The sequence below is a fragment of the Protopterus annectens genome, chromosome 14.part0, assembly GCF_019279795.1.
Source record: "Protopterus annectens isolate FY-2018-M chromosome 14.part0, PAN1.0, whole genome shotgun sequence".
NCBI classification, from domain to species: Eukaryota; Metazoa; Chordata; order Ceratodontiformes; family Protopteridae; genus Protopterus; species Protopterus annectens.
The window spans coordinates 1,037,602,688-1,037,618,827 of NC_056748.1; the positions used below are offsets into that span (position 1 = coordinate 1,037,602,688).

Here is a 16,140-nt window from a genome sequence, read left to right on the forward strand (position 1 = left end):
CATAGATTGTAAAAAGGTGTGCTTGTGTGTATGTGGGGAAGTGTAGCTAGGCAATACTACAGAGCAAGAGCAATTTTTCCCATGCCACTTGACTCAAAACTCTATATGAACTTTAAATACCTGGGTATAAAAATATATCTAAAACAAGTCAAATATTAAACAGATCCATTCTATCCTGCTATCCCACCAAGACATTGTAAGGGTTTAATACCTAAACATGGTCAATTTCTTATTAATAAAGACAGCACTGCTTAAATTTCAAGGCACAACAAATAGCTTAAGTTTTCTGTTCATTTTCAGACATTCAGTTACAAAAATCAAGACTACTGGTGGATTTTGAAAAAGGACCAAAACATTCAGAAGACATAAATGAGGTGAAACCCTTTTATTTTCATATATATATATATTTATATATTTATAAAAAAAGAACACACTTCAGTAACTAACCTTTGCTCCCCCACCTTGCTGGCTTGCCCCTTTGGACAATAGCTCAAAATGCAGCTAGCGTCTTCTTGACACACATTCAGGCAGGGCGCTGGAAATGCAATTGTGACAGTCTGAATTTAACTTGAGTTTTCTTAAACCAAGCTTCAAATGGTCCTTGAGGAGACTGCATGTTAACAGTGTAGTCATTTTCTGACCTAGCCAGTCCAATATACAATTCCTTCCAGGGGTAAAAGTGGCTAAAGCCAAAACAGAACTTGAATATGCAGTTCTTACCGGCAAGTAACTCCTTTATGCCCAGTCAATGGACAACTATGAGACCAATACAGTATTGTACAGGTGCACATTTTCAAGAACTTGCAAGTATGATTGTACAGAACCATGAAGAGATGATGTCATATTATGAATAATTCCATTACCTGTCAAACTACACTGTGGTACAAATTTCTGGTTAGTGAATCAAAGCTCTATGGAGCTGTAGGGAAATAATGTCAATCTGTTTTGGAGGAGGCCGTCTCCTCTCTGTCTAGATGGATTTTGTACTTAAAGGGAGTATTTCAAAATTCAGGAATTTAGGGAAGAAGATAGCCTGTTTCCAAAAAAAAAAAAATAAAACTTTACTTTAAAAACAGGTTCTGGTGTATTTTAACATCAGATCTTCGTGTTTTAAGTACAGTTAATTGCATACATACCAGATGAAGATTCTGGCACACCTGTGCAAAACTCACAAATTGCAATTTAAGAAAAAGCAAGTAATGGGATACCAGAATGAAACACCAGGGACATCTGATCAAATGATGTCATCCAATGAGTGGATAAAGTAAGAATATAAAAAATAATTACTGCCAAAAATTAATACTCACTGGGGCACATTGTGAAAACACAAACTTATACTACGCTCTCCTTCTTGCACTTTCCTTTGGAAGAGAAAAACTGGTACAGCACTGCTGTCTCAAGCACTGGGGTGTATAACTTACCCCTCTCCTATACTGCATGCACTCTTGCTTCATGACCACATTGCTTCCAGTGAACGATGGAGTCTGAGAAGCCTAACATCTGGACTGGGGGGGGGGGAAGCAGCAGGTTGCGGGGAGCTACTGGAGTTTGGACTCCAGAATAGGCAGTTCATCCCCACAAGAAAAGTGAGTTTTTGTAATCCTCATTACAAACAGTCTTACATACACCTCGTCAAACTGCTCAATGCAGTTAGCAATGGTAACAACTGATCGATTATCCATCTATGTCTAAGATGATAGCTTTAAAAAAGAATTTCATTGAAACCCTTGATTTAGACTGTTCGCCCCACCCCACCCACCATCCCGCCCCCAAGTGTGTAAGTGGGGAGTATCACTGTGAAGGACCCTTTTAATCAGTCTTTATCCTGCAGCACTAGTCACGGAGCTGTTAACTGACTTCAGAGTCCAGCCACTTATGGATGGGAATGGGCTGTGCAAAGATTGACAGGCACACTGCTATGCCTCCATCAGTCCATGTCGTCCTCAACTCCACTGTGAACATGATCTTCGTAGATCTCTCGCACTGCCAAGATACGATTCAGCATGCCTTCCAACATGGCTCGATCTATGGGGATGACAGAGTACCAAAGCGGGCTTTCAGCAATGCACGAACGTTCTGGCTGCAGGTAGAAAACGTCACTCCTGTTCCGCATACTATCTGGGCTACAGAAAATAAGGGAGAGAATACTGTTAAATAGTAGCCTTGTTATGAAAATGCTGGCTATGATCACACCACCATTTGAAGAAAGTCAAACACTTTGATCAAGCTATCTTCCTGCCATCAGAGATTTTTGTGGTACCTACAAACTGGGTCTGACTAGTGGTTGGTAGTTTTTCTTACCTTTACTCCTTTGCCATTTTCATTTTCTTTCACATTGCTTTTTTAGAGGAAAAACATGGCTTTCAATACATAAAACGACAAGTACTTGGTATAGCAAAAGTAAGTATAGAAACAATCTGAATTAATTTTGACAAAAAATCTGAATCGTATACAACTGCACAAGATATTAATACAAGAAAAGATGTTCAAAAATTATAGGGACACTGCTGCAAGAATGTAAAACATGACTGGTATATTTGCTGCAAGACATTAGTTAATGCCCCAATATGTTTCAGCAGCCAAGTATGAGGATATCTAGGTTTAGCCCATTACAGGGTACACAGCACATGAAAGGTGAATTCTCTGCACATTAAGACTAACCATACGTTTTGTGATGATAAAAAGTAAAATAATTCATAATCTTAGAAGACGCACTAACGCCCAAATCTGCAGCTCTATGTAATCGGTTAACTACATACAAGAATAGAGACCCATAGAAGGTACAACCACCAAATGAGTAATGCAGGTGAAGGAGCCTGTCTTGAAGCAATGACATTATTCTAATAACTATTTTTATGGTGACCATCTCGCACAACTGTCTTGCAAGAGTGCAATAGTATACACGGCCCTACTGAGAGAATGCATATCCAGTTTACAATACTTACTAAACATATGCATGAAAGTCAAGTTTCTGTCCCACAGATGCTTTCAGAATATACATTCCTGAAAAGACAATAGTGATGGACAGTCGCTGATTTTGCAAAGTTAAGTTTTAGCCATTCCTTACAATGTTTTGATGCATTTGCCACATGACAGGGAAACAACATGTAACTAGCCACTTGAAAACATTTTAAGGTACATAATAATTCACCGTCTCCTTTTGCCCAGATTCAATAAATAACTACATTACCAACACAAACTATCAACATCTCAAAAATCATACTACACTACAACAAAATAAAAATATATTATGTCCATCAAGCATCTTTGCAGAAAGGATACCCTTGCCCTTTTACTTTCACTTCCGATCTCTAAGCATACAAATTACAATGTTGCACAACCTTGCAGTAAAGAGAAAAGCTTTTGCTTATTTTCATTACACTGCATCACTCAAAGCTGCATTTAGCAGAAGCACATGCTCACTAACTTCACAAATCAGGACTGACAAAACCAACTGCTGGTGCCTGTCCTTTCACTAACTTCTCTGACTCATCAAGTCTCAACAAAATGAAATATGAAGAATCACTGGGTTCAGAAAGACTATAGCTTTTAACCAGATTATTTATGGGGCCACTACAAAAATGACATAGATAACTTAAAAAAACAAAACAAAAAAAAAAAAAAAACGGTTAGTTCTTAAACTCGGTCCAGTTTTACTGGATGCATGTACATAACATTTTTTACTAAATGATTTCTTCAGACTGTAAAATCTCTAAAGGAAGGGCTACAAACTGACAAACAACAAATAATTATTCCATAAGGAGAAAATATCTCAAAGGTACAGACACATGAAATGCATAGCATTTAATGTGGGCATTCTACAGCTACTTGAATTCCACTGACTCATAGCAAGGGACTCAAATAGCTGTATCCCCATCCTCCTAACTGCCGCAACAAATAGACCAGGTAAAGTAGGGAAAGGAAATTGGGATGGGGAGTTTAAGCTTAGGCAAAGAGGAGGCAGTTTAGCTTAATGGAGCGAGTGGAGGGATAAGAAAGTTAAGTTTTAGGGAGCGATTGGAGATTAGGGAGGGGAAGGGAATTCTAGATTTAGGGTACAATTGTAAGGAAGTGGAAAGTTAGGGTTAGGGACGAGATGGGGATTTTAGGTTTAGAGAGAGACTGGGAGATTACAGTTAAGGAGGGAGGTGGGGTTTAGATTTAGGGACTGGGTGAGAGATTTTAGGGGTAGGGCGACCGGGCTCCAGAAAGGATAGTTAGCCTTTCTTAACTTTTCATGGACTGAGTTAGGAGTTAGGGCAACTGCCAACATGACAAAGCTGCAGTAGGGAAGTGTGTCATGAGCTAATGGTTCGCAAATACTTGAGGCAGACTCATTTAATGTTTCAAACTTCTCTTTCTTAATACAGGTCTGATGTTTATAGCTTCATTAAAGCCTGGTTACTCACAAGCACTTATTTATCATCTATACCTCTTGTATTTCAAAAGAGGATCAATATTTCTATATGCAACACCTATTTAACTATTTCAACTAATAATATACAGTACTGACATACTACTACATGTTGAAACTATGCATTCTCCAACTACTTCTATTAACAAAATTGCTTATACAATCATTGTTTTAACTCCCTACGCTGTCAACATAAAATAATGTACAAGTAACACAAAAGATATTTAAACATCTGCTGTAGACCTACTAGCACAGAGTTTCAATATTTTATAAACTGGATATAAAATTATCAGTTTGCAGAAAGTATAAACACATACTGAACATCCTTTAGAAGGAGAACTACCTCTGAAGCCACCTCACCATGATGGAATAACTGGAACAACTTCAATAATACTTTTTTTAGGATTTCATTCTCTTCTATAGACAAACCAAAGAGACAAGGATCAGACACAAGCTTTATCATTGCTACCTCCTATTAATAACTCTCAACTGTCTCTTTACTACTGCCTTTATAGCTTCACCATACAGACGATTATGTGACACTGGACTATTTGAAACGTTTTTTGTCTAGTAACTTCAAATCTACAATCCAGTACAAAATGCACACCTCTGCTCTGTCTCTCTGGGAAGCAACATAATCAGCTATACCTTTTACTACAGTTCTGCTGTAACAGCTTAAAAAAAATTACATGCTCTGTTCAAAACACTAGCATGGTTAATTGGGAAACTTGTGCACACTGGGGATTTACAAACATTTTCTTTAATATGTACTGGACATATACTCCATGAAAGTAAAAACATATTTTCTTAAGCAGCTTCCTAAAACTTTAACAGTGCTGTTACAGAATTTTCACCTGTGTGCCATCTAAGTAACCACATCCTCTGAGTTTTGGAGCAAAAACTGTGCTTAGAGTTCCTTTTTGTAAACTTTGTGAACTGTAGCAAACAGCTTGCTGCAGTCTAAATGCCGCTCACGGAAAGCTGAAGTGGTTCATTCCTGACTGCAAATGCAGTACTGGCATTCATTCATACTAGTAATGCACTACAGAGCGACAGGCATCTGCCAGTTGGGACCTCTTGACACCAAGCACACCCCCAACAGCTTTTTCTTTGTCAGTACCTTATTGGAGTTTTTAGTTAGTTAACTAGACTTCCAGTTCAGGGGACCATTGAGGAGCCTAGCTTAAATTCCCAGTTGCTTATGAGCACTGTCTGGTTAAGTGTCTTGCTCACGGTGACACAGCAAATAAATGAGGGCTGAAGGAAGCAAACCTTGTACCACAGGAAGTACAGCTCACAGCCTTAATCTTATATACCACAGACAAAGATTCTAGATGTACTACCCAGTTTATCCTACAGAAATGCCTGAAAGTATCACTAGGGTTTATGGAATTAAAATGTTGATGGAAAGAGAGGATCTTCAGCCCATCTTCTTGAGATCTTTCAATTTTAATATCTTTTTCTAAGTTTTTCCATATCCTGGTTACTAAACAAGTCACTGGACTAAGAGAGCATTTCTTCCTACTAAATACCTGGAGAGAGAACCAGGAGACACTCAACCATGTGTATTATGTCAACACTATCAACCGCTATGCCACACACTGTCTTTGGGACTGGTGATAAGCCTTTTTATAACCCCACACAATCTGGAGAAGCTTAACTGAGCCTCAGAATCAATAGGAAATGTAGAAGATGAGTTTTTAGTTTACCAGCTGATGAATGAAGGAAGCTTCCTAAGCCAATTTACGATCAGCATTATCCTCTCTCCTCTTCCAATCTAGCATTTTTCCTAATGCTCCTTGTCCTTAAGGGTGTGCATTTGTTATGCCAAAACAAGATATTTTGTCAAACTAATAGAAAATGCCCATTCAAACAGCCTTCCAATTCACCCCTAACAATTGAGTGATCACATTTTCTCAAATCAAGAAAATCAATTAAGATGTTTGTATTTACACTATTTGCAAAGATGTACAAATATATACTTATCCAACTTTCGCAAAACATGAACAGCAACCACTGTAAGGAAAGGTCATCTAAGCACAGAGGGATGGCAGTAGGACCGTGACCCAGAACTACAGTAAAATAAACCTGTGTTGGGCTAAGATCGATCTGTTTTTTTCAGAAATGATTAATTCATCCAACAACACTGACTTAGGCACAATTAAGGATAAATTAACTACTTTGGTCCAATTATTCACCCAGTTTTTATCTACACAGCAACCAGGAAAGAAGAGTAACTATGGAACTCAAGGGTCCAGCAGTAGTGGCCTGTCGAACACTTCCCTTAGTTTCTTCCTTCCATGCACGCTCTAGGGACCTAAACTTTGTCACCACAATAAAAAGGACACGCTGGAGGGATAGATTCCTGTCCCAGAGACTTCCTATACTCTGGAACAAGCTACCCATCTATGTCAAGCAAAGTTCTTCATTAGCACTCAAGAAAAATCTTGATGAGTGGATGGGAAATAGGAAATATACCCCGGGGAACACTTCTGTGCCTCTGCTCGACAGTAGCACAGGAAAATAACTTTCTTGCGTGGCGTAAGCCATGGAACCTTGCTGGCTAGGCTTACGTAGGCCCTTGGGCCGATAGCCTAGTACCTACTTATGAACCTATGTAATCATGCCGGAAACCACCCCAGCCTTGTTAACTGACTGATGGAATGAGCAGACCGGAGGTTTGAGAACATTTAACAACAGTTCTACACAGAATAGGGTTAATTATCAAATGGAACAGTCCATGTCTCCTTTGGATCGCCAGGACTTTAATAACCTAGGACTGTATTTTGTTGACTGTCTAAAAGAGGCATTTATTTTTTCTGTGGAATGTACCTCAGAAAAGACTTCATACAGACAGCATACGAGTTTCAGCTTAAACTTTCTAAATACTGCACATTAGAATTGTAAAATGCTTATTTAAGGGAGTGTGTGCATGTGGTTCTGAAGGGGCTCCGCTTTTATAAAAATCCTAACAATGTTACTATGGGGAGCGAGTATCATCCAGAACTTTTAAGTTTTTGACAACTTTAGGGTGGAACTGATGAAAATTATTATCAAAAATAATGATACACTATGGATTGCTCAATGAAGTTACTGAACTCAACAGAGCTATTACAGAGGATTTGATGTTTACTACTGATTACAAAAAGAATATTTTCAAGTCATTCACAACACTGACGTAAAATGTGAGCAAATAAAGAAAAGCTAGATCCATAAGATGGAAAGGTTTAGAAAAGATTACTTCGCTAACAAGGCTCACCACTTTCTCCCAAATAACGGAGTTGGTATTTCTTCTTCTTCTGTTTCGGATTGCTTTCACTCTTTATGACCACCTGACACAGAGGATTATGGATACAATTTTATATGATTGCCTCCATGTATCAAAACCCCTGGTTCCAGTGATTTTTGTTACTCCTAAAGTCCACAAACTGATTGAGAATCCCCTGCTTAGGCCTATTGTAGTGGCCAGTGGATCGAAGACTCTCCCACTTGCCTTATATATTCACAACAAACTAAAGCCTTCTTTGGCTACTCAAGACTATATAATTAAGGACTACTGGGATTTCCTGAGTAGGATCTCCGATTCTCTGTACTGGGATGAACTTATCTTCATTACCATTGACGTTGTTGATTTGTTTTCCCCCATACCCCTTGAATGAGAAAGGATTGGTTTCAGGATGCCAAGATGGCCTGTACATTTTTATCTAATGAGGAACAGGAAGTTTGTAAGAAATTTATGGAAACTGTTTTTTCATAATAGTTTCCTGTTTTTTGAAGGGCAAGTTCAAGGAGTAGCTATGGGGGTGGCTTGTGCCCCCATATATGAGAACATGGTTTTACCTATATGGGAGAACAGAGATGATAAAATCAGCAAAAGAAGAGAAGTATTGTTGGAACCAAATTCATCCTCAAGTCTTGGTGAGTACCCTCACGGGGTGGACCCTGTTTTCCACAAAATCTCACCAAGATGGCATTGATATATAGACTGTTTTTATATAGCAAATATCATGGACAGAAGTAGGTCAAAAAATAAAAAAGATAGCTGGGTGCAGAAGTCCCAGGATAAAAAAGTGCCCAATGCTAGTAGGCGCACTGGTACCAGGACTGGAAAAAATATAGTGTAGAATCCTCAAGACAAAGAAATATTCCTATAATGGGGCTAGGCCAGGCCCAGGGGAAGAATGTCCCCCCTCCATTGCAGAAGGAAGTAGCAGTCCACAAAAACTGTATTGAGGATAAGAAATTATGTATTGTTACTATTATGCAAGAAACCCAGAATTTCCAGCCAAAAGATATACAAAAAGATTAAGAGAGAAATTAGAGGAAAGAAAAATACTTCCACAAGAAAAACTGTCAGAAGTCTCAAATATATTATATCTCTCATTGATACTCTGCAAATGAACTCAATCTCTCTCTGATAATTGTATAATGTTTATCACCTATGCATAATGAATCATATTGGTTTCTCTGATGACCCACCACTAGACCAGTAATCAAAGAGCCTCAGTCCTCACCACTGACACCAGTGCGGGACGTACACTGGAAGGATGACAAGTACACACACACTACTTCCAAATGCAGGTCTCTGCATAAAGTCCAATTTCCCTTAAGAGCACACAGAGACCACAGTCAGTCTACGGCTGGCTTCTCTTTCTTTCTCCAGATCCCCAGTAAGACTCCCCACTGGCACAGCTACAGAGTTGAGATCCCAGCAGAGTGACCAAGCCAAGACCTACCAGCACCCTCTCTCTCCAACCAGTGCTTTATGTCCCTCCCCAAGTAGCTGACACACACACACACACACACACACACACACACACACACACACACACACACACACACACACACACACACAGCTGGGAGAGGCTGGCACAGATTTACTAGCTATGCCCCCTTCTGCCCAGACTATAAGGTAGTTACAAATGCCACCAGTCAACTCATCAGTTACTTTAAGGCCCTTAACAAAGGGTGTCCAATCTTACTGTGTAAATTTAATATTAATACAAATGGTAGTTTGACCAAGAGCAAGGCTATTAGAAGTGGCCCACACAGTGTCCAGAAACAAACACGCAAGCACTCTCAAAACTAAACATCTCTACACACATCAGTCACAATGAAAGGTTTAAATATATTTAATAATAAATAATAAAAGAACAACAGCATATATTCACAGTGACATCAGAGTTCAAAATCAAAGGAAATATTTAAAACAACACTGAAGGACAGTCTCAAATAAATAAAGAAAAATACCTAAACTAAGCTTCGCTATATTCCTGACTATATTTAAGAGAATTATACTATTCCCTAGTAACTTATTCTAGAGCAAGGCAGATGCGATGAATGCTTCTTGTCAGGTCCAAGACAGAATACAGAATGCCCCGTTTCTCTAACAGACTTTTCACATTAATATCTCAAATATTTCTGTTGGGATAGCTTGCAGAATGACATTATTTCTTGTCATCTGACTCTATCACAGGTGAAACCCCCAGTGCTGGAAGCTAGCAGTATTTAGCATCTACCTGTAAAAATACACAGACCTCAGAACTTTGGCAGATGCTGGAAGTCATAAAACAATAACAATCTTCTGCATTTCAAGACTAGTAAGTACTTCCCCCAAAGGACAATACAGAAAACTTTTCAGCACAGACTCTTATGTCTTTAGCTCACTGAAAAATGAAAGATACCATCTTTTATTGCATAGCCATAAAGTAATTTAATTTCAGCTACTTTTTTAAGTTAACCTCCTTTATTTCAGTTTCCATGGTTAATGTATAAACAGTTACAATACTGCATGTACATTTCTGTTCTATTCCAGTAGGGCATGCTGTGGTTACATTTTAAGCACAAGCACTTTGCAAAAACCTTTTCAACACACACTTCTGTACCAGCAGTTTGATATACACAGGACATACAGTTCTAATATATCTGTAGCACAAGCATATTATATAAATTATGTTGATATTCACAAATGACATATAATGATTTTCAAAATTCCAGATAGCTGTGCTGGCAGTATCCTCCTTTGTCACAGTTTATTTCATTGTTTACCTCCAGGATGAATGTAAAAACAAAAATAACTTGAGTTAAAAAGTTGTTTCAAATAACAATTTGTGTTCTTTAATACAAAAGATCCATGAAAAATACTATATAGACCAAGAAACCTTGTGCCGTTTAGAAAAAGAAGTAACTGAGGAAGTGTGAAAATTTAAAGAACAAAATTTAAAAGACATTTGTAGGGTATAAAAAATATGGATGTGGGAAAGAGAGAGAGATCTGATAAGGTGCAATATTTATGCAAAGGAGAAAGACAAATTAATCATTGTGATCTGTAGTGAGAGTGGGGAACAGGTGGAGGAGACTCTGGAGAGGTGGAGATATGCTCTAGAGAGAAGAGGAATGAAGGTCAACAGGACTAAGACAGAATATGTGTGTGTGAATGAGAGGGAGGATAGAGGAATGGTGAGGATGCAGGAAGTAGAGGTGGTGAAGGTGGATGAGTTTAAATACTTGGGATCAACAGTTCAGAGTAATGGTGAGTGTGGAAGAGAGGTGAAGAAGAGCGTACAGGCAAGATGGAGTGGGTGTCAGGCGTGATTTGTGACAGACGGGTACCAGTAAGAGTGAAAGGGAAGGTCTACAAGAGGGTAGTGAGATCAGCTATGTTATATGTGTTGGAGACAGTGGCACTGACAAAAAGACAGGAGTCAAAGCCGGATGTGGCAGCGTTAAAGATGTTAAGAGTTACACTGGGTGTGACAAGGGTGGGCAGGATTAGGAATAAGTATGTTAGAGGGTCAGCCCAGGTTGGAAGGTTTGGAGACAAAGCCAGAGAGGCAAGATTACGTTGGTTTGGACATGGTGAGGAGGGATGCAGAGTATATTGGGAAAAAGATGCTAAGGATGAAGCTGCCAGGTAACAGGAAAAGAGGAAGTCCTAAGATAAAGTTTATGGATGTGGTGAGAGAGGACATGCAGGTGGTTGGTGTGACAGAGCAAGATGCAGAGGACAGGAAAAAATGGAAACAGATGATCCACTGTGGCGACCCCTAATGGAAGCAGCCGAAAGAAGAAGAAGAAAGACAAATTAATCAACACAAAAAAGGCAGCCCCAAAGATATCTGAAGAGAAATACAACCAAAGGCATCCAGATATGGAAAATTTTACAATAAAAAAAATAAGATCACAAAGAGGGAATGTACAACAGAAGATTAGTCAAGTGAAGTTAAAAGAATAGAAACTAAAGTTATGGAATATTTGCAAAGTGACAGGTTCAGTGTTGAAGGTCTAAACACAGGTTATCACACAGCATGATAGAACAACTGGTCCCCAAAGTAAGGGGAAACAAGCTGAGCAGGAAACGTCTGAAGAAGAAATACGAACATGGGAAGGAAAAAGAGATTTAATACGGTGCAATATTTATGCAAAGAGAAAGAAAAACTAATCAAAGCAAAAAGAGCAACACCAAAGACAACTGAAGAGAAATACAGGCAAAGACATCCAGATATGGAGTTAGACTACAAAAAATAAGAAATCAAACAGGAAAAGTAGAAGAGAGGATTAGTAATAGAGAAGTTAAGGAAATACAAACTTAGATTATGGATTACCTACAAAGTGAAGGACTTGTGTAGAAAATTTAACTTAAATAAGAACACAACAGGATAAAGCAATGGACACCCAAATTAATGAGAAACCAGTGGCGCAGGAAGCATCTAATCAGCTGACATATGAAGATACTTTGGAGCCTCTCACAGGAAACCAGTACAAACATTCAGTTGGAGCTATACAGCAAGAGAAAAAACAGGAAACTGTGGCAACTCTGACACAGTCAATGTCATGGAGTGATAGGCCAGTGAGTTCCCATATGAAAGAGCAATGGATGACATAGGGCAAAAGTGAAGAGAACGTGACAGAGGAAGATGCTGTGGAACTTTCTATAGAATGCCCACAGGAAAAGGACAACAAAGAATGTGCCCTCAGTTTAGAAGAAAATGTTTAACAGAGATGGATAGACATATTAAGATTAATGAATGAAACAGAGTGCAGAAGGTCAATAAAACTCAAAAAGTTAAGATGTTTGATGAAACAAATAAACACAGTAATTAGGACGGTCCATAGAGATTCATGCGATATAACAGAAGTAAACAGGATACTGTGCAGCCAAATTAATAACAGATAAACTCCTACCAAAAGAACACAGGGTAGTAACGGAAAGGCTGGGGAGAAATCGAATACCATCATGGAATCACTAACACAATTTAAAAGCAAGCTGAAAACCTACCTTAAATCCCATTGGTTATGTCCCTGTGTGAACCCAGACTAACTACACATTTTTTTTTCACAAAGACACCCGTCACTTCAACTGTATATACTAATTGCCTATTGAAAACCATAAAGAAAATCTACCTATAAAATGTCTTCATCAATACCTCCCTATAACTAACAAATGTTATAAGTAATATAGTTCTGTAAGCAGACATGTTTTGAAGTGAAAATATTTGCTTATATATTTAATGTACCCACATCTGTAAAATCTATCATGTATAAAATTGCTTAAATATGTATTGTACCTGTATCTGTTGAATATTGTTATTTTATATAAATTTTACTGTGTTTTCGAGGAGCTTTTCTCCCTGGGCCTCTGCTGAAAATGGACATATATCCAGCTGGACTAGCCCGGTTAACAAATGTAAAATAAATAAAAATAAAATAAATAAGTACTGAACAGTGAAAACTATAAAGCAATTGAGACAAGAAGCGTCTCTGTTAGAAGAGTACAGAAGAGGGAACAGATCAACAACAATATTCAGAAAGATAGATGTGATAAAAGCAATGCAAAATATTATAACAGATCAGTATTTATCGTGCACTATCACAAATAATAAACTAAAAATATTAGCACAGACAAAAAAACTTAGAAGATATGTAGATAAATATAAATGAAAAGCACAAAATAAGCAATTTACTGATGACCCAAAATAAGTTTTATAGAGAACTGGGAAACAAGGTAAAAGAAATCGAAAGACCACCAAAAAAAAGAAATAGATACATTTTGGAGAAATATCTATGAATATCCTGTGGAACATAAAGACACTAAATGGATAGAAGAAGTAAAAGAAAGAAGAAATTCAAATGTACAGCATATGAGATGATGAAGTAATGGCAAGAGAGACTGAAACCAAGTTAAGAAAAGCCTCTACTGGAAAACTCCAGGCCCAGATGCAGTACCTAACTTCTGGCTAAAAGTATTAACATCTCTGCACAAAGATTTAGCCATAAGTACGAACTATCTATATTTGCACCCCGAACCAACACCAGCCTGGCAAACAAGAGGAAAAACAAATGCTCCTCCTTAAGAGCAAACCTGCAAGTAACCCTAAAAACTATAGGCCAAAAAAATGTGAGTTCCAATGATTTATAAACTATACACCAGGATAGATGCTGGCAGAGTTTATAGTCATTTAGAAGAAAACTCAATTATGGCAATAGAACAAAATGGTAATAAAAGAAAGTCACATGGAACAAAGGGTCATTTGTTGCTAAATAAAGTCATAGTGGAGAACTGCAAAAAGGGGGAAGAATCTAAGTATGGCATGGACAGACTACACAAAAAGCATCTGACAGTATCTCACATTCATGGATAAAAGAGTGCTTAAACATGTGTAAGATACACCCTACATTGATAAACTACATCACAGCAACCATGAAACAGTGACAAACGACTTTGCAGTTAAGCCATGATAAAATACAAATTATTATTCCAGGGATAAAAATCCAAAGGGGGATATTCCAGGGCGATTCTCTGTCACCGCTGCTCTTTTGCATTGTCCTTAACCCATTAAGCTGTCTGCTTAACATATTAGGTCATGGCTATAATTTGCCTCCCAGAAAGAAACAAAGTGTAAAATCTTATCTTTGTAGATGATTTAAAACTGTACAGCTCATCAGATGAGGAACTGAAAGCACAACTGCAAGTAGTCAAAACTTTTTCATATGATATAAGAATGTCACTTGGTCTTGATAAATATGCAAAAGTAACCTTTAAAGCAGGAAAGCTGCAGCACCAAGAAAACATCCGTTTGAGACAAGAATGTGATATAAAAGAACTTGAGCAAGACAGAGTGTATAAATATTTGGGAATTGATGAAGGATCAACAATAAAACATGAACAAATGTGAATAAAACATAGGAATATTTTAGAGAACTTAAATTAATCCTGAAAACAGCATTGACATCTAGGAACAAAGTTCAAGCTATAAACCAATTTGCTCTTCCTTCACAGTTTTGGAGTGACTGGCTCCAAAAGGTGACGAACAGATTAGACAGGAAAACAAGAAGGATGCTTCATGTTCATCAAATGATTTATAAAAGTCAGTGCATACCAAGGTTATATATTCCTCATTCCAAAGGAGGTACTGACCTCCTTGAAATTGATCACATGTATAGATCTGCAATCATAGGATTGCATAGACATCTGCTGACCTCAAGACCCAAACATAGTGAAAGTTTTGAAACATGAGGATAATAAATCTAAGATGACTTCCCTGATAAGTCTAGCAGAAGCATATCTGCATCAAGCGGGAATGGAAATCAAACCAGAAGTAGATAAAAATCAGGCAGCAACTGAATGTGCCAAACAAACAAAAAAACCCAAAAGAATATAAGGTGAAAGATCAGATGAAAGAGCAAGAAATGTGGAAAATCTAAAAATATAGTTGCAAGTATAGAAAACTCCTGGAACAACCTCATGTTGATCACGACTGAATGCAGGTACAGTTAAGGAGTGGCAAATTCAAACCAAAAGATGCAAGGTTAATATACTGGCGGCCCAAGATCGTAGATTACGTACACGTTGGTTTACAAAGTCCATTGAACATGTGGCAAAAACAGACAAATGTAGGTTTTGTTGTTTTTCTTTCGGCTTTTCCTGGTTAGGAGACGTCACAGCGGAACTCCGGTCCGCTAATGACTGGCAGTAGATTTTTACAGCGCCGTGGTGCCAGCTCGACGCCCAACCTTCAACAAAGGCACGCCCATTCATGCATGTCTTTCGAACGCTACTCGACCACGGAGAGAACATGCAGACTCCACACAGAAGGCGCTCCAGTCGAGAATCGAACGGGAGAACCACTTGCTGTGAGGCGACAACGCTACCGCTGCACCACAGCGGCTTAGACAAATGCAGGTTTTGTAAAACAGAAAAATTGAAACAGTTGCACACCTTGTTGCTGATTGTGACATACTAATGGCAGAAGAACTGTATACTGAAAGGCATAATAATGTGGCAAGACTGTTGCACTGGTGATTGTGCAAACATTATAATACTGAAGAAGCTGAAAAACACTGGAAACATGAGCCACAAAGCATCATAGAAAATGATGAAGTCTACATCACATGGGATCACCCATTACCAACAGTTCAAAAGACAGATGCAAGAAAAAACGATATAGTGGTCCATGAAAAGAAGATAAATGCAGCATTGATCATTGAAATTGCTACACCCAGTCACTAGTGTCTTGCATACAGAAAGACACAAAGTCATAAAACATCAGGATTTTCAGGCAGAAAGGACAGCAATGTGGAAGAGATACCGACACAGGTCTAGTAGTAGTAGGAACAAAAAAAGAAGCTGCAATCATATTTATGTTACCAATACATGCAACTCCGTATGAATTGCAGAAGTCATTACCGGGCACATTGCAGGTGCTGCAAAGAGAACTTCTGGCTAA

The 16,140-nt window shown here is 38.3% G+C and overlaps 1 protein-coding gene across 2 annotated transcripts in view; it reads right to left on the reverse strand.

The window, feature by feature from the left end:
• Positions 1 to 370: 370 nt before the first annotated feature.
• The window catches only part of ZMYM3 (zinc finger MYM-type containing 3), a 3,891,108-nt gene continuing 3,875,338 nt past the window's right edge, over positions 371 to 16,140 (reverse strand). For both annotated transcript variants that reach the window (XM_044056844.1, XM_044056843.1), the window contains exon 25: positions 371 to 2,123. In XM_044056844.1, coding sequence (XP_043912779.1) covers positions 1,928 to 2,123 — 196 coding nt within the window. In that variant the 3' untranslated portion in view covers positions 371 to 1,927. The remainder of the gene's footprint in view (positions 2,124 to 16,140) is intronic.